Raw genomic sequence first — 23608 nt, 5'->3', positions numbered from 1 at the left:
TGACTAAAGCCTGAAAAAAAGCAAAAACAATCTTCTACTATTACTGCATTACTGCATTTAAGGATGAAAACAACGGCAGTCATAAAATAGGCAGTGCGTTCTTATTACAGCTTTTATGAGGCAAAGTATCAGCAAAAATTTCTGTCAAGCCGAGTTTCCAATTAAAGCACATATTTTTGCTTTAAGCAACGTAAACAAGGTTATAATTCCTCCACCGTTGGATCAGTGTGTGTTGGCTGTGGGGAAAATTTCTTGCCTGGCTGTGTGTCATGTCGGTTCAGTGGAACCTTGTACTGAGAGCAGAAGGGAAATGCCCTCTGGCCAGGAGATGTGCACAGAATCTCAAAACAGATGACAAGCAGGCTTGTGTACGCCCGTAGAATCATAATGTACACATGATCCACTGTCTAGAGGTGTTACACAAACAAGGCAATCTTACAGATATGAGACAAATGTTGATGTGTATTTTCTTTCTCTTCACTTTAAAAAAAGGAAAATATGGTTTATGTTATCACCTTGTCCTGGAATAGACTAAGGTGATGTCACAAGGGTTCCCCTCTGCGTGCTCTTTGCTTCTCTGCCATCTGTCTCTCCATATATAGGAATCAGTGGTGGAAAGTAAATACAGCCTACTCACGTACTGAACTGTTTCTGGTATTTCCGTTTTTCTTTCCGGGAAATGTTGTACTTTTTACTCTATATATGTTTTTACAGTACATTTTTTGACAGCTGTAATTACTCGTTTCTTTTAAGATTAAGATATTCATAAAAAAAACCGCATTCACGCTTATTAAATTCAATGCATTGTTGAAGATTAAACTACTTTCTCAAATAGGTGAAATAACCAAATATTTCACAAAAAGGATTAGGGTTAAGTCCAAAAGATGAAGACAAATGTGTAACAACTGTTTCTTCTTCCCTCTCCCATTAATCATCTCACACCCCTCAGATTTATCTTGTGACCCTCTGGAAGAGGCCTGACCCATAGGTTGGAAATCATTGGACAAAAATACCTAATTGTATATAAAGTCATTACTCAACCTCAACTATCTAATAATAATGTAATGTAATATATAACAGCAGTTACAGGGGAATCATTTTTGTTGTTGTTGCAGAAACGCGTACTTTTAAATTGCGTTATTTAAGTTATTGTTTCTAATTACTTTTAATCAACAGGAATTTGAATGCAGTGTTTTTACTTGTAATGGGGTCATTTCAAACGGTCGTATTAGCACTTTAACTTATAAGTATAGGATCTGAAAACTTCTTCCACCGCTGTTCTTAATGCATAGAATTCAAAGCAAAACCTTTTTTTAATCAATTTCTGTCACCTAATTGTGCCTGTGTAAATGTCCTGCACTACACACTCATTTGACAGAAGTTCAATCTGAAGCTTGCTGGGTGTCACATTTCAATGCTTTCAATGAAAACAAGATGCCACCTGTGGATCCCACATGCAGGGGGAGCACAAATCATGTCTTTATTGCTCTGAGGCTTGTTTGTATGGAGTGTATTTGTTGCCCACGCACACCCACTGCGCCTATCTGTAGCCCTGCGCTCCTGTCATCCTCCACTGCGGCTTCCTGTGTCGTGACAGCTCTCTGTTTTATCCTCAGCCCTGCCGTCACCCTCTTATCCCCTGAAATTTCACTCCATCTAATGTTCTCTTGTTTCCACCTCCACCTCCAACATCCCCAGCCTTCATCTCGTCTTCCCGTGTCTGCTGGAGAGTCGTGAGCAGAGGAGCGCAAAGGGAAACGGCTCTCACTGGTGAGAGTTACTTACTTACTACTGCCAGGTTTAACTTTGAGGATGGAGGTGTTAGATAAGCTGATAAATTAAACATACACCCCTTCTCGACATCACACAAACAAACACGCACAGTTTTTCTGTTGGATGTTATCTTGTGTGGAAGTTGCAATCAAACGTAGCGTGTAGGAGGCAGAGCAGTAATTTCCTTAATTCTAGAGATCAGCACCAATTTCAAAGATCCATGTTAATTACCCTTAAAATCCAGGCCCACGCGAGAACAGAGGGGGAAATACAGAGGAAATGTGTATTTGCAACAGTGTGTGTAATAGCTGGCTTCATCAGTTGGTCCATGTATTTGCAATTAAACTTCTACAAATGAAGTTGATGATATCAACAGCCAAAATCAGACTGAACTTGGACTGAGAGTGAGTTAGCAGCACGTCTCTGTGAAATGCGTTTTTTTAGATGAAAACGGCACTTAATGTCTCAGTTTACGCTCACATCTTCACGGTTTGGGATTTAGCATTTTTTGGGGGGGCAATTTGAGATACTTGAAAAAGTGGAATGTAACTAAGAAACTTAAATTTACTCTTGTACAGTTTTACTTTACTTGAGTATTTCCATGTTATACTTCTACTGCTCTACATTTCAGAGGGAAATACTGAACCTTTTTCTCCACTAGATTTACGTGACAGCTCCTAGTTACTTGTTACTTTAGGATTTAGGATTGTATATAAAAACAACATAAGCTTATACAATATCATGTATTGTTGGAAATTAAACCACAGGTTGCCAACCTTTTTGGATATTGACTCTTTGGAAAAAGCATTGTCTAGTTGAGACCCCTTGGTTATAATTGTTTCAGTGGCTAAAATACATATAGTTTATAATGAGTTAGTGGTTATCCTGTTCTTAAATGTTGAATTTAGTGTGAAAAATGATCATTTTACACATAAAGTGTTGTTGCCATCTGATTAATCATCTCACAACCCTTCAGATTTATTTTGTGTATTTTTGGACGGGGCCTGACTCCCAGGTTTAGAACCACTGGAGTAAAATACCTAAAAACTAAATATCTATATATTAAAACATAATATAAAATAGTTCAAACTAGCTGCACCTCAAGCTACAACAATAAATAATAAATAATGCTGCTTACACATTGACGCATCAGTGTGAAAAAACAAGCTTTGGAAAAATTCATAACAATACCAGAAGTATCTTTGTTTTATATACACATTTATATTTTTATATACACTGTACAGATTTCAAAAAAATAAATGATTGATATTTAACATTGTGCACCCCACGGATGTGTAACTACAAAGAGAAAAGGGAGTGAAAGAGGGGGCTGAGTGATACCAAGGACAGACAGATATCCACAACCCCAGTAAATACTGATGATTTTTTTCATTTCTTTTCAAACAGGACACTTCACAATCATTTGTACAGTATATAAATTAAAATGTTGCTGGTTAACCTCTCTTTGTCTCAAGCAGTCCCCCAAGAGAATGCCCTAAATCAGAAATGCGAGCCTGTCCAGTTAAATTTACCAGTTTATGGTATTTGGCCAGTGAAGAGTATAGACAGACAAGATCTAGCTCGATTTCCTTAAACTAAAATATACCAAAACCTGACGGTTATTTAACCAATATTTAAGTTGCATTGATTAAAGTGACTTTCACTAAACCTTTGGAATGTAATACTTTGTCAGCAGCACTGAAATAATGCCTTGTTTCACACACAGGGCCGTCAGAACAGACAGGTGACTGTTCCTGGTTATTTTGGGATGCTCCGATGCTCTGCTCTGACCTGAGACGTAGCTAACAGTGATGCAAAGAGGTGATTATTATCTCCTGTCTCACCTTTTTTTCCTCCCCCCTTTCCCTGACACTTGGAGAGGGGGAGCACATATGGTGAAGAGCAAAGGCTTGGCAGGGTTTATAAGGCACACACAGAACACTTTGTGCCAGTAAGCATGTGTGCACGACGGGGGTGTTTTGGGGGAACGTCAGCTGTGATGTTAAGGTGCCACCTTTCATTTTTTTTGGTCTTGGTGAATCAGATCGGAAGGACAGATGGGACAAAATGTTAGTAGCTGCTTATGTCTGAACTAAAAATGACCTATGATGGTAAAAGAAAGCAGGTTTCCATCTATCTGTTGCAAAGCTTGTTTGTGACCATTTGTTCCGTTGACCTTCACTCTCCGCTCATGTACAACAGATTTGCCTCCATATCAAACCAAGCGTTCTTAAAAACCACACGAGGAAAAAAACCCTGCTATGAAGAGAGGTTTGTTCCAGCATCATCATCAACCAGTGCAGTGATTCTTAAAGAAGTGACAACTTAAAAAAATAAATAAATAAATAAAAAAAAACACATTTCTTTTTACATCTGGATTGTTTTATACAGAATAAAAACGGCAAACAACGTTCTGTATTAAACTGGCAAAATAGAACTCAGTGCAGATATATACACAGAGGGACTCACAGTAAATACAATCACACAAACTAAAGTTCAAATATTTGACACTCACACACATACTCACATCCAGTAGACAAAAACGAACAGTGGAATGTAAAAAGACTTTTCCCCCTAAATATTATTACTCATGTATTTCATGAATGTCTATATGGGACGTGGGGGAGGTCACACTCGGGCAGTGAAGCAAACACCTGGAAGACCGTCCTTGGACTCATAGTGCTCTGTAAAATGCCTATTCCAGGTTTGATGCACAGATTAATGCATTTGATAGACAGATAGTAACATGGCTTGATAGGGATAGTGCACTTTTATTTATTTAATCAGATTTCTTAACACAAAACAGTCTATAACCATAATAAGTGGATTTACTGCCTGCTTTCATAAATTGTCAGTTTATCCAAATCACACAATATGAGTGTAGTGTAAAAACCCTCTAAACTAAAGATCCACTTTCTAGCCTTTCCTTTTGACTGCATCTTTTGGAAGGCGGAAATATCCCAAAGTGGTGCCGCATCAAAACTCACCACTTGTGAGGCGGTGCTGTGCGACCCTTGTTTCCACTTATTTTCATTTGGTCTTCCTCAGGGTGTTTAGGCGCTGCCACTGATGTCTTTGGTTTGGTGCGCAAGTGGGCCGTTGAGTCCGTTTACCACCAGGTGATCTGGATTCAACTGAGCAAACTCCGTCTGCTGAGGAAAACTGTGAGATGTGGTTGAAAAAACATAAGTAAAAAGCTAGTAAGGGGACCTTGAGTTAAGATTGTTTCGTCATGACAACAAGAACATGCTTTGCCCACGTACCCCTCGTGATATCAAGTCATGCAGGAAGTTTCCGTTTCCGTGGTGTCACTGAGAGCTCTCCCACCACCGAAATGTGATGGAGGCACATTTGTTTTTGTTTTGCTCAAATAATTAATATAGCAATTTCCACTGATTTCTTTCAGTCCCAGTGAAAACCATTCACTGAGGGTTTGTAGATTATCAGATTAACCAGAACATTGTTTCTGGGAAACAAACTGCTGTTGATTCATTTTTCAAAGCCATTACAAATGCAGTGAGCATCATAATGAAATCCTATTCATCTCTCCGGGATGGCAGCAGTGATTTCAGGGGATCAAATCCACAACATATATATTGCTAGAAAGGGGTATGTTAGAAAATACTATGCGTGTGTCTGTGATTTGGGCGGACTGGCCCTTTAACCTCAGTGACCTCCCCACACCTTCAGCTACCTTTAACACCACAAATTTTAACAATACCTTATTTTAATTATCATTATCAAGGGCTGTTTTCAACAATGTCTTAGTCTTATCATAATTTAGCTGTTTAAGTCTAAACAGTTTAAAATACTCCTTCACACTCCTTCACAGGTGAGAGGAGTAAAAAAACACACACACACACACACACACACACACACACACACACACACACACACACACACACACACACACACACACACACACCCACAATTCCACAATTCCACACTTCCACACTTAAGGAAGCTGGCTTTTTGCTTATTTTCTGTGTCTGGAAGAACAGGTTGATTCTCTAAGTTCTTTTGAATACCAAAAAAGAAAACACAACATTAATCACTTGACTCTTTTTTTCTGTCCATCGGGATTTCTTTTCCAAAAAAAAGAAACATTTTTTTTTGACACTTGCCTTATTGGACCAGCGGTAAATGTTCATATCCTTTTTTTTTTTGTTGACAAACTTCATTTGGGGTTACAGCACATCACCCACAGCACGCACACACAACGAAGGGTTCCAGCCAAGAGAGAATTATTACAGTGGTGCCAGAAAAAGAGTGAAAAGTGAAAAAGATCAAACACCAACTGAGTGATAAGAGTCCAATTCCATTTTAAATACAGCCCATCACTCTTCCATTGCCTGTGTCGGTTTTCCTGATTCTTCAGGCGTTTTAATTGTATGGAGGAATGATGACAGTAACAGAAAAGGACTTGAAAGAAGAGGCGAGGAGCAGAGTGAAAGATTCCTCACTGCAACATCAGATGTAGGTGGTAAATGGTTTGAACGCAGCCCGTCTTGCCACCACATAAAATGGTTGGAATATCAGTTTGATGATTTTTGGTTGGTAGTCTGTATTCATGGGTGGCAAGAGGTACTGCTCCGATGTTAAACACTGGGAATAGGTGACAAGGTGGAGGAAAGAAATAGGTCACAAGGAGGAAGTGAGTAAAGACATCAAAGATGTTTTTAAGATCAGACGAAGAGATGAGACGGGGGTCAGGTGGGAATCAAAATTTGACGAGGGTGAAATTTAAGGATGGTGTCACGAGGGTTGAGGGCGGAGGATATCAAAGAGGCCTGAGAACAAAGAGATGACACACATTGTCTGCAGCTTGAGACTGCAGTTAGGGAGTAGGGGGATATGTGCAGAGGGGCAGGCAGGGGCTGAGAGGCTGATGCTGAATTCTGAGGGGAAAAACACTGTAGGCAGGTTGGTTGCTGGGTCCCTCAGGCCTTGAGAGCATGCCACTGGGCCACGGGATTACGAGGACGACCCATCATGTCTTTCCAGTGTTTTACCTCTGCAGGGCCGCTCTTCCATGAAAGATAAATCTGTGAGAAAGAGAGAGTCAATGTAACCCAAGTAATGTCACACAGAGATTGATGTTATTTGTAAAGAGCCTTTCCCCCCCCCAAAAAAAAGGAAGTCTTAAGTAAAAAAAACTCACTGTGAGTCTTAAGTCTAGACCAGCTTTCACCACTAAGCCTGCCGCTCTAATCGGAATTTAATTCAAATCCAGGGCAGAAAACAGCCATTAGAGGAAGAGATTTCAGTAGCTGAAATACTCTGAGAAAGGCTAATGCTGACGCTAATGAAGATCAAACCCTGAGTCTTTAAGTAATTCTCATGTAGGAAGAAACTCCTGATCCGTACATGTCACAGGAAATAAACTGTTTAAGTTTTCATTGTCCTCCGACCAGTTTCAAGTTATTTATGAGTGTGGTTAAAATAAGCAACATATCATTACGCCTGTGTGTGGGCAGATAATATATGTGGTTAGGATGGCAATTACTGGAGATTTGTATGAATGACAGAAAGCATAGTAGCTCATCCATGCAGGATACAGCTCAACGATTATTATTAGAGTCTGAAGGAATAAAGACTTGATTTGAGCTTTGGGGTCTTTCCAATATTTTATACCGAAATAATACATGCATATATTGTGTTAGAGCTCTATTCTCCAGTATACATCTATACTTTATACTATAGAGATGTGAGTATTAGGTGTGAAGTAAGCAAGTCAGTCAGTATGCACAAGGAATTGGGACTGATGCGTTGCTTGAGTTGAGTTATGATATGTGAATCAGTAAGGGGATACAATTGATGAGGATAAAATATTGGAAAAGTGGCCAGAAACTAAGGCAATACTTTGTTTGACGGGTGTGTGAATTCCTAATACTTTCCCAAGACGTTTTCTGTAAGGAACAATGTAATTCAACAATAATTATAGTTAAAACTGAGTGTTAAATTGATACACTTCCAATTAATTGTTGAGCTAACATAGCCTAAACTCTTTCAGTGTCAGTGAACAGCGGCCAGGTGAATATGCAAACATGTGACTTTGTGTACAGGCAACCATACAGTTGAACATTTATGAAGGATTGAGTTTCCAAAAATAAATGAATAATTAATTACTATTTGTTTGTTGAAATGGAGCAGTTCTTTCAAAGAAATTCTTCCGGAAAGCAAATAAGCAAATAAGTTATAAGTAAGCAACTATCTAAACTCAAAGTAATTAGCATCACTTTACACTGTTTCTTTTCAAGAAACATTCTGAGAAATATTTAGGCAATCAGATCTTTTGCAGATGAATCACAACTGAAAAGTTCAGACAACAAATAACCAATAATAATGTGCTCTATATCAACATCAAAAAGCATATTCTAGATATATTCAAGATATTTGGACACACCTTGTACGTCTAGTGAAAATTGAAAATGTACATTTTAAGGTGTGGCTGTATTTACATATAAGAGCACGCACCTGCATTTGCCAGTATGTCATGCCTATTTGCTTTTAGTGTAATTCTAAATAAAAACAACTGGTTCACACTCAAAATTAAGTGTTTTCATTTATTAATTTATAATGCAGAATATGACTCTGCGTGTTCCAGCAGGGGTCAGTAGAGATTGGCACAGTGATCAGCTGCTGATGGTCTGTCACAGAGTCAGGAAACTACAGAAAGAGAAGAAGAAGAAGAAGAAGAAGAAGAAGAAGAAGAAGAAGAAGAAGAAGAAGAAGACGAAGAAGAAGAAGAAGAAGAAGAAGAAGAAGAAGAAGAAGAAGAAGGAGATACCTTTCCAATGACATCGTTGCGACTGAGCCTGTCCTTGTCCATGACGGTGATAATTATGGTGGTCTCCCTCAGCACGTGGGCAGGCACGTCAAAGGGGAAGGACTCGTTGAAAACCGGGTTCAGACAGCGCTTCATTACCACCGTCTTCTTCTTCTCCACACGCTTGTCCTTGTGCATCAACCAGACTTTTACATAGGGGTCTGAGGAGAGGGAAATGTGCCAGCGTGTTTAATCTCATTCCTGTTTACCATTATGGAATGTAATGCTAGTGTATGTGCTATCAGGGATTTTCTCTAGTAAACAAAAAACTACATTTTTTCATTTTCATTGTGAAGCAGCATGATGTTTAAGGGCAACAATAAAAGGACTCTGGAGATGAAGGAGCATTTATACCAGAAGTGCCTCCAATGTCCATGGCTTTGAGGTTGCGGGCTTTGATGATGCTCACAGTAATGGTGTTGGCTGTGGGGTTGTAGCACAGAGACACCAGCAGATCCCCTCGACTCCCCTGGAGAAATCGCACACAACAACAGCAAATTATTTACTTTTTCATCCTCTTTTCACATTGTTCTCCTTTCTGTTGCTTAATGTGTATTTCAGTTTCTTCCTCTGGCTGACTGTGTTGCCTCCGTCTACCTGTCAGCCTCTCCATATTCCCTTCTTCCTCTTCTCCCCTCAGCTCGCTGCCACATTTCCCCAGAGAGCATCACGGCAGCCGGGAATGACATCACCCGTTACATTCTGTCCCATCCTCTCTCTCCCCTCCTCCCTCTTCCTTCTTCCTTCCCTCCCTCCCCCCTTTTCCTTCTTACTCACGCTGCCATCGCTACATGGTGTGAGTTCCTTCCAGAAAGTCTGCATGTTGGCCAGGTCCAGTTTGTTGAGGGGGATGGACACCTCTCCTATGGGGTCGTTCCTGCTGAAGCGGTCGTAGTCCAGAACCTGCAGGTATAGAGTCCTCTGGACCACCTTGTCATAGGGGAACCCTGAGGAACAACACAATAAGACACAGTGATGCACATAGAAAAGAAACAGCCTGAGAGTGCCTGCATGAGCTGTATACATTGTTATTTCATGTATTATGTATGTATTAGGAAAGCTTCCTCCATTGAACCTTCAAACAGGAAGGTCTCATTCCAGTGAGGGTTCAGATTCTTCCTCTTGACTTTGGTCTCCAGTTTGTGCTTCTTGTCTGGCAGCAGGTAGAGTTTGACAAACGGGTCAGAGGTGCCGGAGAAGTCCTTAGCAGGCAAATCCTGTCCCTTGAGTATTTTGACAGTCAGGGTGGAATCCTGAAAACTGTATCCAACGCTGAACTGAACACGACCCAGTTTCTCACACACTGGACCCTCGTGGTCATCTTCCTCCGAACCTGGAGACAACTACGAGACACAGGAGGAAGAGGAGATTAATGTGATGTTATCTTTTTATTCAACTCTATGTGGTAGCTACATTGTAATGGAGGCAGTATTTACTGGTTCAGTTTGAAACTAGATATTACAAGATATAAATAAAATGTTCAGGAGCGCCTACATCTTTAGACGAGAAAAGGATTCAAGGAACATGTCTGAGATACACTATAAGCTAAAACCAATATTACATTTCACTTTAGATAAGTTTGCTCTTAAAAAGACAATTATTATTTTGTCATGAAGTCAACCAGATGAGAAACACTCTCCAGTCGCCAGTTCATTGATTACCTTCCTTGTTCCAGCTAAATGACATTACATTACAAGTCATTTATCAGACGCTCTTATCCAGAGCGACTTACAGTGAACTAACTACAGGGACAGTCTCCCTGGAGCAACTCAGGCGCCTTGCTCAGGGTCACAATGGAGACAGCCCTGGTATTGAACTCACAACCTGGTGTTGTATTTGGAAGCTGTACTACTAGACCATCACTCACCCATGACAATGACATGGACAAAATATTAAAAACGCCTCTCAGTCTAACACTACATAATCAACAGCATCACCAACTGCAGCCCCCAAAATGAGCACATAAAAAGTATTGTCAAATCCACGGGACTTACACTACTTTCTAAAATCCCACAGTTCAACGTAGTGCCTCTTATGCACATGATATATTACAGTCGAGCATCAACACATCCGTCAGTGATGAAGCAAAATGATTCATAAGTGTCTGAAATGTCTGTGTACTGCTCATTATAGAGTAAACTACTGCGGGGAGAATTCACAAAGAATGAATGCGATCCGATTCACAAAAGGTTTTGTGATGATGATAGTACATCGCAAACACTTTTTTCATTGAGGTAGAGGGAATAAATACTTTGTTTATTCTATATAATAACCTTATTTGTGTTCATTTTTTTCTTGCTATGTATTATCAAGAATGACATATAGGGGAGCTTTATTCATGTGCTTTTCACAACACATCTGTCATTGCATCCTGTCACTGCATCCCAAAATAAATTAGTTTGAGCGGAGCATGACGATGCCTTCGTCTGCAACAATGACTGCTGCCATAATCACTGAAAAGTCTGGGCGTGACACCCCTCATAAATGTACCTCAGTTACCACCAACTCTCTGAAGACGCTAATAATTCACTCGAACTGTGTGTGGCTATTAGCACTGATCAGAAAGGGCCTGTTTCTGTAATGAGACTCATTTGCTTAGAAAGGGACCAATTTTGAGCCAAATGTATGCATATTGTCTCATTTAAATATGTGCAAATAGCACAAGATCGCAGGACACTATTTGCCTGGCAGCGCAGTTAGGGGTGCATTTGAGAATTACAGTGTTTTTTTTCTTTTTCTTTTTGCCCAGGTTTAGCGGCCGCAAAAGCCACACAGTTCTTTTGTGAATTCGCCCCTGAGTGTCTATTATATAATAGGGTGTAGTGCATGAGGGAGTGATTTTGGATGCAGAGCTAGAGGTCCTCAGAATATTATGGAAAGCTTGAATATCTAAAGCTTGATATAAACATGAGCAAACTGAATTTCTTGATGAAGACCACGTGATACCGTTGAAAGCTCCAGAACAACACAAGTAGGCGGACCTTGAGTTGAGATTGTTTTGTCTACTGCTGTTTTTCATGGTCGAGAATGAACTGTCAAGCTCAACCATCAACACCTCTAAAACTGTCAACATGAATGGTTATAACTTCATGAAGGTAGGATTCAATTAATCAACTGACACTTTATATAAGTGTATACATAATGTAGTACAATGATAAATGCAAACTTGGCTATATTTACAGCCACATCCAACACAGAAACAATTCCAAAACTAAATAAGAATATTGGACTCCAATCCACAGGTGGCGCTAATTCTGCACTTCAACATTAAAAACTCAGCTCCTCACTGGCAAACAATAATAATATTATGTCACATGGCTGCTGTTTGCTTTGCGATAAAGCCAGGAATAGTCCATTGCTGTGTGGAGATGAGAGGCAGATTATCTGTTGGTAGACAGACCCTCTGACTGATGGTGGCGTGGCCTGGAGGGAGTGAGAGAAATCCAGTTAAAAAAGTTCTATCTGATGGGGGAAGAGCTAGAGGCATTACTCAAGGAGCAGTTCCACAAATGTAATATCCAATTCTGTATTCTCCTACATATTTCTGATGGTGCTGCTCAGCCTCATTCTCCATGCTGAATATGATCACTTTTCATTATGCAGTCCTCCACCCAACAGCTGGCCTAAATTGCTTTTCTACATTTTTTTGTGTTGGGCGCTCTCTCTCTTTTTCCTAGAGTCCTCCATTCTCATTAGATTCTTAAATTCTCTTCTCTAATTTCTCTTTCAGAAATTCAAACATCCCACGTGGAGTAGATGCAAATTCCCTCAGATCTCAAAACACAGCCAAGGAAAAATCTGGTGATATTATATATTTTTGTTATTAAGAAATTCATTGACATACAAAAAACAACAATGAATTGATTCTACTAACAAATAATGTAGTGTTGATAACGCCTACTGTAGCTTATTACTCAGTGTCATTGACCCTCATTGTTGTCCAAAAACTATAAAACATGTTCCTCCATTACAATATAAGCACTGTGGTTTATTTTGAGTCAATCCCACATACACCGTCCTGGTTTGGTAAATATTATAAAAATAGCCCCTAAGAAATGCATCAACTATTGTTTGAGTAATATTTGTTAAAAGCTACAGTGCCGCTGCGCTGCTTTAGGAAATAATTTAGCCTTTTTCTAAAAATAAACGTTTATATCTGCGATCAATTTCTAAAGATTTACAGTTTGTATTCTGTAAGAAAATGTAAGAAAAAAAACATCTCCAGCTCTAAAGCACATATAAACCTCTGCAAATGTGCGGATGTGCGTTGACACACAGGCAAAGACACCTTCACACCACACTATCACTGGCTCTGTGAGCATCTCAAAAAATGAAAGCAGTGTCAGAGTACATCCTGATAAGAACCATGTGATGCTGACAGGACCCCCACCCATCCTCCCCCATCCTCTATCCTGAGATGCTTGAGAGGGTTGGAGAGAGATTATTTTTATAAGTATATATATATATATATATATATATATATATATATATATATATATACATATGAACACTCTGACGTTCAATGCCATTGCTCTGCAGCCTTTTTTCTCAGTATGCACTATGAAACATAGTCCGTATATACCGCCACTGCTTTTTCTACAACAGCACAAGTGGCTCAAAAGTGCAGGATGGGTATTTTCAGCATGAAAGGAGGGTTGTGTAATATATAGACGCCTTTGGCAAAACTGCCCAGAATGAGTATTATCATTAAGCGCTACCACTGTGAATTCCTCAGACACACCATGAGACCCACATAATTACACATTGCTCGTACCCATCTCTGCCATATTCTCGCTGCACCCACAGCACGGCATGTTCTTTCACAGCTAATTACCGAACCTCGCTGGAAGAGGCGCTCGCAGTGTCTCACTCCAGGGTGATGATTACTGTATGTTTCAGTTAGTTGAGATACTGTATGACAAAAACTAACTTTGATGCTCTACAGGTGGGTGAGCTGAGTGGGATGAAGACTGTACTTTTCGAGTAATGAAAGACTTGTGAAGAGGAAATACTTCTCATAGGACGTCGCTCAATTGAACTGAAGTTTGTAGGCGTTCTTCTTTTCACTTTCTTCTCCAGAACACTGTGTTTTATTTACAGTAGGTGGTAGACACATCAGAAACACAGATACATGTAAACACCACATGACTTAAAAGAATAATTCTGGTTAATAAAAATGTATTTGTGTAGCTTTTCTATCACTTATGAAAATAAATCATGATGGTGATTACATATTAGTACGTTATGGGCATATTTTGAGTTTCTTACATTATTTTGTTTAACCCCTTCATTCATCACCCACTTTCTTGTTTCAAGGCATGCATGTAACTTTCATCTTAGATAAGGAAAGATGATCTGGAAGCACCAGTCAAGCCTCTTAGACTTCTCATTTATTATGATTTAAAAGGCTTTGCTTGACAGCAGTCCTCCTCTTAATATAGAGATGAGTTCAGCAGTGCAGAAAACAGACAGACCTCAGATATGTAAGCGTTGTATCAATAAAATGTGTCTTCAGATATACCGTGTTGCTGTTTTGTGTTACCATGAGCATGTCACTGGTGACGGAATTGGCCAAGTCAGAAACAGAGGAGTTAGCATCGTGGCGGCGTCCGGTCTCGTCTGGGGTCTGACCTCTGGGGCTGCTGCCTGGTTTGTTACCCGGAGTCCTGTTAAAAGGGACACAAACACACACCCATATTCACATACACATGCTCATATTTAGGGAGGGTTTCTGTTTCAAAATGACATTTAATCTGTGAACAAAGATGGGCTCATAAAGAAATGTTTTTCCAAAGTCTGGTATGGAAGAACTTGACCTCAATCCCATCCAACACTTTATTGTCTAACTCTGAATGTGAGCAACCTGGTTCCAAAATGTTATAGAAGCCTTGAAAGGAGGATGTCATGGGACGTATGTAGGCTAAATGTGTAGCTAAAGCCAGCGGTCGGTGAGCTTCGCTTACTTTAAAGACTGAAAACAGGGGGAAATAGCTTGCCAGTCTTTGTACACTGGTAACACAATTTGCCTACCAGGACCTCTAAAGCTCAATGTCCCGAATGTTCAATTTGAACAAAGCCAAAAATGTCATGATTGTGATTTTCTATATCCTGTTTTATTTTGAAGTGTTCACTCCCCCTTGAGTCATGTCTAGTTGTACTTCCGGTCTCTGTGTTTTCCCTCACTTTGTGATTGTTAATTAGTTTCCACCTGTGTATTTGCCTTTCTCTTCCAGCTGTGTCTCGTTCCATTGTTTAGTGGTTGTGTGGATATATCCCTGTCTGTCCCAGTGTACCTTGTCCGGTCGTCATTCATGTCACATGGTGTTTTCCCCTCGTGGCTACCTCGGCTCACCCTCTGGTCTCTATTTTAGGTTTTATTTGTTACTTTGCAATTTTGTAAGCTTTCCTGGAATAAAGTCTTTTTGTTAAAAGTGTTTGGGTCCTCACCTTTTCCCCACCGTGACAAAAAAGTGTACAAATGACACATTGTGGTTTTAATAGGGTTTCTTGACCAGGAGATAAGTGACTGGGTCTCCTGGCAGTGCAGTGGTGTTACCCCTCCGTGTCCAGTCTTTATGCTAAGCTACTCTAACGTGGTGCCAAGATTTGAATTTACTGTACAAACATGGAAGTAGTATCAATGTGCTGATCTTACTCTTGGTAAGAAAGGGAATAGTCATATTTTCCAATAATGGCTAACTATGCATTATTGGTTTTGGGTCAAATTGTTAGTATGAGTGTAATGTGTCCACACACTTCTAGCGTTGTAGTGTATGTCTCTCAAGCAACTGAGGTTGTGGTGAGCCTCACTGCTCTGGACTGCAACAGTATTTTTGCTGTATTTGAGCATAATTAAAACAAAAAATACACCAATGTGAAACTTTCTCCATTACCACCTGTCACTTAACACACAGGCCTTAAACCAAAACCCAATTTACAGAACAAGACCTTAAGAAATTAACAATAATATATCTTGACAGATAATCCTTGAAGAATATAGAAAATATGTAAACGTTAAAAATGGCTCCGGACTCATTATGTAACAATTTGCTAAACATGAAAAATACAAAGACCTGATACCAGTCTAGGCGTATTGACATATAAGACTAATGAGCACTTATCCCTGTGAGAGAGACGACCCAGAGAGAAAAAACAGAGTCAGAGATAGTGAGCGAGGGAGCAGGTGAGCTGTAAAAACAGGTAAAAGCAGAAGTGAGATTAGAAGAAGGTATTGTGGGGATTATGATCTGAGAGGGAAAGATACATTTGAAGACTAATCTGTGCACAGAGGTTGAGAAAAAGTGAAGGAGAGGATTTGTCTTTGTTAAGATTCGGAGGATTAATAGAATGAACAAAGTGAGGTTACGGACTCAAATGATTGCGAAACACACACAATAACACACACAATAATACACACAATAACACACACAAGCTGAAAGAGAAATCGAAGTAAGAAAGGGAAAACGGATATAAACCTGAAAAAAACCCTGCAGGTTTGGTTTGGATACAGAGTCAGGAGCAGAGGACAGGAAGCAAACTGACACATTTCATTGGCAAGAAAAATAGAAGAAGGAAAGGTGAGAGATGGACAGGGTTTGTACGGCAAAGAGACAAGTAAAAGCAGAGTGAGGAGGAAAAAACTGATTTGTCACTCTGATTTTATTTCCTGTGATCTGCGTGTCAGAGCGCCAACAATGCATCGCAGATTTAATTGTAATGTTTTCTGTTTCAGAGCCAAAATCAGCTAGCTATTTTATGTATCAGCTGATTAAGACATCTGAAACACGACTTCCTTATTTCTCTGAAAGAAAGCTAAAAATATCTCATTACAGCTTCTAATCTCATCCCCAACACATCAGGGAACAAGTGTTACCTTAAAATAATTACATATCACATGGCAGTCACGCTGTGCCACAGACTCACTGACTGGCCCATGATCATACGAACTGTTTATTTTAGCCCCGTCATTAAAAAACGTGTAAACTTGTAAAGCTTGCCAGAACTGTTTAGATACATTCTAAAAAGCAGCACAGCAAGATCCAACATAAAAAAATGAATCAAGTTTGTTATCGGTTTTATGTTTAGTATAGCGTGCATCTGTACATTTAATTATGATGATTCAGTTTTTTTTGCAGAAACGAGATCTAAGGGACTGAGATCATTTTACAATGCTTTGGGAAATGGGGCTGTGATCATTTGGTTGAAAAGCAATGCCCAGCTACGTTTAGAGAGGAACAAATAAGGTAGGAACATAGGAACACAGGAATAGACAGGTTTGGATTCTTCCAAATGTTCTTTTACTGAGAGAATCTCAGAGGGATTTACTTTTCTGGATGGAAATTAAAGACTTGAATGGATTTTTGGTTTGAAAACTGTTGAAGTGTAATTTTTCTCAGCAGCACTGTTAGTGGATGAAAATGTAAAAGTCACATTATTATATTTCACAATGCTTATGCCTGATTGGTTGTTTATCTTCCAGGTGGATTGCATTGTACAACAGCAACCACTTTAAAAATGTAATGTGTAAAAAGCTGTTAAGATGAGGACAACTTGTTTTGAATGTAAGCCTCCATCACCGTCTCTGAACAGTTCAGTTGGAGCTCCGCTATACGAGCCTTTAAAGGCATTCCCCACTTTGACGATAGGGCACATAATATATGCCTGTCAGCTGGGTCTCTACCCAAAGAGTCTATAAATGCTTACTGGTAGGAGGGGTTGGCTCAATGACAGCCGACTGAACCCTCCTTATTCAAAACCCAACACACAAGACGGAGAACACATGAATCTTAACAATCTACCTTACATAAACACAGACGGGACTTTTCTCCATTTTATTCTACTGTGAATATTTGACTATAAATCATCTCAGCCATGCAGAGCACATGCAATACTTCAACACAGTGCATATAAAGCTGTTGTAGTTAATACAGACTTACATATATCATGCAGGGTTTTTTTCCTAACAGTAACACATGTCACCGCTCTGTATACTCCAGTATAAGGGAGCACTGAAGCAACCAGGAAATATTACTGTTTTTGTAATATTTATATAGATTTGATGCAGCGTAAAGTAGACTGTCGGTTGCACCAGTATAAAAATAAATGTTTGGCGAAAAAGACCAGATATTATAAATATTTCTTTTCCATCTAACTTGATACACAACATTAGGAGCTCATTGGGCAAACACAGGACAAGGGGGGAGATTATACGTCAGAACTTGGCAATTAACCAAGTTCTGAAGAAAATAGAAAATGAAAGCTGGAGAGAGGGTTTTATTAAAGTAACATGAAGCAAATCAAAGCAAAGCACCATCCTCACTTCAGGTTGATGACCTAATTTATCAACGAAAAACCAAAGCATCATTAACTGCGAGGCTGCGTTCCCTTTACAACATGTGTACATTTAATTAGTGTCGACTCATAAGTTTAACTGACAAAAGATAAAACCACAAATATGAAGCAGCCAAATTAAACCAAATTATTTGTAGTAATGAGAATACGTCCAATTTATAGCAATGTGTATATTTTAAGAGAGGTAATGATTTCATAAGAAGGAATAGGTGCACTTCTCCTGCATTGATGCTAAAGAAAATAGGACAGCGGTTTCTTGATTTAATTAAAACATTTTATTTTGTTTCTGCTGCATTGAAGATCCTCTTGCAGTGCACAAGTTCAATTATTTACTTGTTGTTTTCATGATGTGTTATTTACAAATAGGAAGTCCCAAAATGTGTCAGCAGTCAGAATGATGAAAACATTTATTTTGTAACCAGTGATGTGCTCTTTTGATTCCTGAATTAGTTTTTTGGTACAGAGACACATTAACGTAATAGCGATAAATCAAGATAATAACACACTTGTTTCATCATCTCCCTGCATTCCTAGAAGATTTTTTATTAGAGGAGTGGTTTCTGCTTCCCATAGTCAACACAGATTAGCGTATGGTGACATGAAAGGCAAATAAAGACCTGCCTGCTGCTGCACATAGTGGCCTCGAATCAAGACTGTTTACCCGGCTATGGCCTGCGGGACGTGCACCAATTGGGTGTGGTTGTGAGGTGAGTTCATCCATGCGTGGAAATATATATATTTACTCACTGTCAAATATACACACACCTGAACACACACGCAGGCTGCAGCAGAGCACTGGTGCTGAATAATGTCTCAAACATACATAACATCCTCAAATTAGATTTTTGTGCCGAGAGATATAAAGGAAAACTATGACATGCTGTGGAACAACGCTAAGGTGCAATTAATTCTCACTAAAACAACAATTGGATTATCCTCAGTGGGTATTTTATTTCAGTGCAGAGCTAGACATAAAGTCAACATTTTTGCAATTATTAAAAGTAAAAATGATTGCACATGTACCGTGCCACGGTGGTGAACTTTGGAGTTTTCCCCAACAGAAGGGAAAATATCCGTGAGTGACTATCTCGTCTAAAACACCCCTTACATAATTCATTCTTTAGAGGTTGTTGTAACCATGACTACTGAAATGTGTGCTCCCACTTAAGGTTGTACTCACTACCATCATGTATTTTACACAGGGGTTGCAGTAACCATGGTAACAGGAGCCTTCAAAAGAGGGCAGTGAAAATCCAAGGAAGTTCCACAGAGAGGGGTACATATTGAAAATAGCTAAAGGCCCACAGGGCAAAGGGACCACACATTTAGAAAGCCTTTGAAACACTTCTGGAACACACTCTTCCCTCATACCTACACTTCTCCAACCCCGTGACCCTGCGAAAACACCACAGCACACCCCCCTGGCTATGTGTGAGCTTATCTTGAAAATGGCTGATTCATAAATGCCCAAAGAAAAGTGCAGTACAGCCTCCAGCCATGATACTCAAAACAACAGGCAGTGACAGAAATGAGCAATTATGGAGCGACCTTCTTCCCCTCCTAATAACAGCCTGGGTCATCAGACGGAAACAAGCTGTATCTCACGTCACTTTTTCAACAAGGCAAATGAACTACCAGCAAGTCCATAAAACGAAATAAACCAGCAAACACACGTGCAACCCTCCTAGAGGTCGAGGGCGATGTCCCTGGAGAACGACCACTTCGATCAGACCCATCGAAGCTCTAAACCCTGATCTTTGACCTCATGGCCTCAATCTGGGAGTTGTAATCCATTTTCTGTGTAATTGGACAAAGCAGGTTGTTATATCCCAGAGACACCTTATCTCCTCTTATGTCACATACATATTGTCTGTTTCAAAGTCTGTTTAACATTGATTAAGAAAGACTGGAAATGAAAAGAACATGCTCCATTCACCCAGGGATGATAAAGGTATATCGTGCAAGTAATTACAGGAGAAACGACTGGTTTAGAATATTGAAGCAGATGTTGGCAGCATGAGCAAGAGACAACGTCCTCACAGAAGATTCAGAGCAGGACAAGCGATGTGAAGTCCACATTCACTGGACAACAATCATTTGAATCAGTGTTTTCACACACGTGTCATAACAAAATCTTTGCGACAGAAATACTAACGGGATGTCTGATGTGCACGCCCATCAATGCCATCTGTTTGCTTAACGATGGCACCTTACTATCTGTATGAACACTTTATGAAGCAGGAAGTTTTTATTTTCTAAATATAACATGTCCGAGGTCTTAAGAACTAATTGGAATAAAAACTACATCAAATGAGAACAGGGGTGTGAGAACATTCAGCAGAATTTGTCTCAAATGATCCATTTGAAGCACTTCACTACATAAATGTGCTTACGTGTACTTATGTTTCTCTTTAAACACACAATATGTTATTTTCTGCTACCACGGGACTCTCAACCAAAACAATAACAAAAGATGGAGTTTGGTAGTGTTGTGAAGAAGCATGGGATCATTAGGATTCCTTCATTGTTTATCGTTCACAAGGTTTTTTACCAGAAGGCAAATTATTCAAAGAGGTCTCCTCCTCTCCAAAACAAACAGACCCGGTGATTAAAATCGGTAAAAGTACTTAGTAAAGCGGCTTTAGTCAATTAACGTCAGCTTCTGGCAGACAACCACAATGTTAAAGAAATGAGGAAGAAGGAATTTCTTTTATTATTTGAACATCTTGACCTGTTTGCACTGTGAAACGAGACAACCCTGTCTCTTAGGAATTCTGTTTGTATACACTCATTTACAAGAGCAAATAAACGCAGTGCTGCCTGCGTTACATTTTTTAATCAGCATAAAGAGGAATTGTTAAAAATCAGTCTCAAAATGTTGATACTGAAGGAATCTGTTGAATGTTTGCTGACAATGTGTTTCATCTGTTTTCTGACAATATCCACTCAAAGCAGCTGATGCACGATACAACCTTTGATGGTTGTGTTGAGGCACTCACTGCATTTGGTTAAGTTTAGGGAAAGGATTAGTCCGTGGTCTTGTTTTAATGCAAAAAATCAACAATGACTTGACAATGAGTTAACATTAAACTGAAACCACAATGTTTCCCTAACCATAACTCTGGTGTTTGTTGCCTGAACACAACTACACACAGGACTCCCAGGGGCTGGTTTAACAAACTGATTATAGACTGATCTGTAGTGACTGTAGCCCGCCTTCATTTTGCTCTTAAAGGAGTGTGTTACACAGTTTTACAATTAATCATTAATGAGTCATTAATCAGTGACACCTGCTGCCCAGTGGCACCAAATGAGAAAATAAGAGGACAACATGACCCATAATTTGTGGTTTGTTAACAATGTTGTGGAGCGAGTAATGAGGAGGGACAAAGTTTTTAGAGGCCACAGTAACTCGTAAATATAAAGCAGTGAAGGCGACGAGTTAGCACTAGTAATGAGCCTTGCCACAGTAGGAAGCCACAGCATCTCAGCTCTGCAGATTTTATGATAATGGACATTTTTATTTCGACTGAAATTTCATAGTAAAATGTTCTTGTAAAGGTTGAATTCTTCCAGAAGTCAAATCTTTTTTGCTGGAGTGAACATAGCCAACCAGTTTGACGTGGGTTGTTCGGTAAGCCATGTTTTTAAAGTTTGTACAGAGTCTTGATCTACCCAGAATTTATAGCAAAGTAGTCCTACTTAAGACAGTCAAGAAATAGACTGCTTTGTGCAACAGATGAATTTAGATCCATCTGAAGTCTGACTATAAATTTGTCTCCAGTATCAAAGTCCTGTGCTTTGAGCACCCCTCATCCACTCTGACCAAATACAACTGAAACACTGTCTTAACTTCGCACTAGTGCGTATGAATTTCATTGATCCTTTTTAATAATATTTTTGTTAAGTCCACTGTGCACTAGCTAACTAAATACAGATCACAACAAGAAGAACTAGGTGTCTAATATAAAATGGCTCAGAGAGTTCATTTGAAAAAGTTATTTTCCTTGGTATTTTACCCTCTATCAGTTTCAGCTATCATTCTCTAGAAGTCATGCAAATATAATTAAGATAAGGTGCCTTAGGATATGTTATGTTATAAAGGCACAAATAATTATTGCATTTATTTTCATAGCTGTCTTCATGTGGGAAAACAATATTAAATAATATTGTTTTTTATCATTTAGATAAATTAAAACCAAGAAATAGAGCTTAGGTGAGTATAAAACTGTGTCAGGTATCTACATATTATTTTAGTACAGACATTTAATGGTGATAAAGGGATGTTACAGAAAGCTCATGGGCGAGTGAGCAGATATACTGTACACCAATGCATGAAAACTGCCCCCCAGATTTATCAGTCTGGCCAAGCTGACAGTCATCTACGCTGACAGAGGAGCGTACTGTGACATCATCCCATCACAACTCCAGTCAACACCCTCAGGAAAGGGTGGATTAGGTGAATAAAGAGATAGTGGAATAAAAAAGAAGAAAAGAGAGGAAAACAAACTGACATAAATGTGCAAAATGAGAAAAAAAGGTTTAATAGATGCACTTAAATAGAGCGTGGAGGTGAGATTGAGAGAGGCCAAAGGTGGAGACGGAATGAAGGAGAGATGAGAAGACAACGTCTTATTTCTCAGGGTGGAGAGGAAATTGATGAGGGGATGGGGAGAGGAATGAGAAGCAGAGGGCAAGGGAGGGAGAGTGGATGGACAGGTGAGAACATGAGGGATGAGGGTTACCAGCAGGGCCTGGATAGGAAGTGTCTCCATAAACATTACTGTATCTGGGTCCTGCTGATCATACACTAGCCTGAGGAGACCATGAAACACAATATAGGTCCCACATCATATGATGGATGGGGCCCCGGCTCCAATGTCAGCCCACTCAGCGCTCCCCACCAACAGGGACAAATCACCCGGCCACCGCCCCCCTCAACACGTAGGCTAATACAACTAATGGAGCCATCTACAGTGCTCGACAGGCTTGATGCTCTTTGAATAGACTTCTGCTGCCTCATTATTGAGATTTATTCACAGGGGAGTTGCTGTTTTTGTAAATCACGCTCCATACATAAATAACCCGGTGATGTCATATCCTGTTCAACATTAGAGACAAAAGTCAATAAAATGTGCTAAATTACTTCAAGAACACAGCTTTTTCTTTTTCTTCCACCACTCACTGTCACCTTCGCTGTGACGTCCCCCTTATTCTCCTTTCATGGGCTCTCTTACATCAGCTCCCTGCTCGTAGCCACAAGCAGCAACCAGGGAAATGGTGAATGAGCTCCAGACTTAGATCTGACAGGTTTTTTAAAAAGATGCCTCGTTTGTGCTGACCTACATCGCTTTTTCTTTCCAATCATCTTTTCTCCCGGGCCACTGCTGGCTCCAGAGGCTGCCATGGGGACCAATGGTCGGCCTGGAGAGTCATTAGGATGCTTGACTCACTGTGATTGCTGGCTCAGACACACAATTGAAAGAGTCAGATATGCCAGTTGATAACGGGTGGCAACAACTACCTGCTTGATTAATACTGTACAGTCTGCCGTTGTGCAACTCAGCGAGTGCAGTATGACGTTACCGCTGCCAAGATAAGAACCCTGATTCCCACTGAGGACATCGACCCATCAAATGCAGCGTACGGTTGATC

General features: G+C 39.8%; 1 protein-coding gene across 1 annotated transcript in view; it reads right to left on the bottom strand.

Annotated features, from left to right (window-relative positions):
* Positions 1–2974: 2974 nt before the first annotated feature.
* syt7b (synaptotagmin VIIb) overlaps positions 2975–23608 on the bottom strand; it is a 99315-nt gene continuing 78681 nt past the window's right edge. The window contains exons 7-12 of the mRNA XM_029428511.1: positions 14145–14268; positions 9678–9945; positions 9380–9549; positions 8957–9071; positions 8564–8763; positions 2975–6818 (exon numbers count right to left, since the gene is read on the bottom strand). Of these exons, the coding sequence (XP_029284371.1) occupies positions 6714–6818; positions 8564–8763; positions 8957–9071; positions 9380–9549; positions 9678–9945; positions 14145–14268 (982 nt within the window). The 3' untranslated portion in view covers positions 2975–6713. The remainder of the gene's footprint in view (positions 6819–8563; positions 8764–8956; positions 9072–9379; positions 9550–9677; positions 9946–14144; positions 14269–23608) is intronic.

Source organism: Cottoperca gobio, chromosome 3 (genome assembly GCF_900634415.1).
Source record: "Cottoperca gobio chromosome 3, fCotGob3.1, whole genome shotgun sequence".
Lineage (NCBI taxonomy): Eukaryota > Metazoa > Chordata > Actinopteri > Perciformes > Bovichtidae > Cottoperca > Cottoperca gobio.
This window is presented reverse-complemented; position numbering and strand designations above follow the sequence as displayed.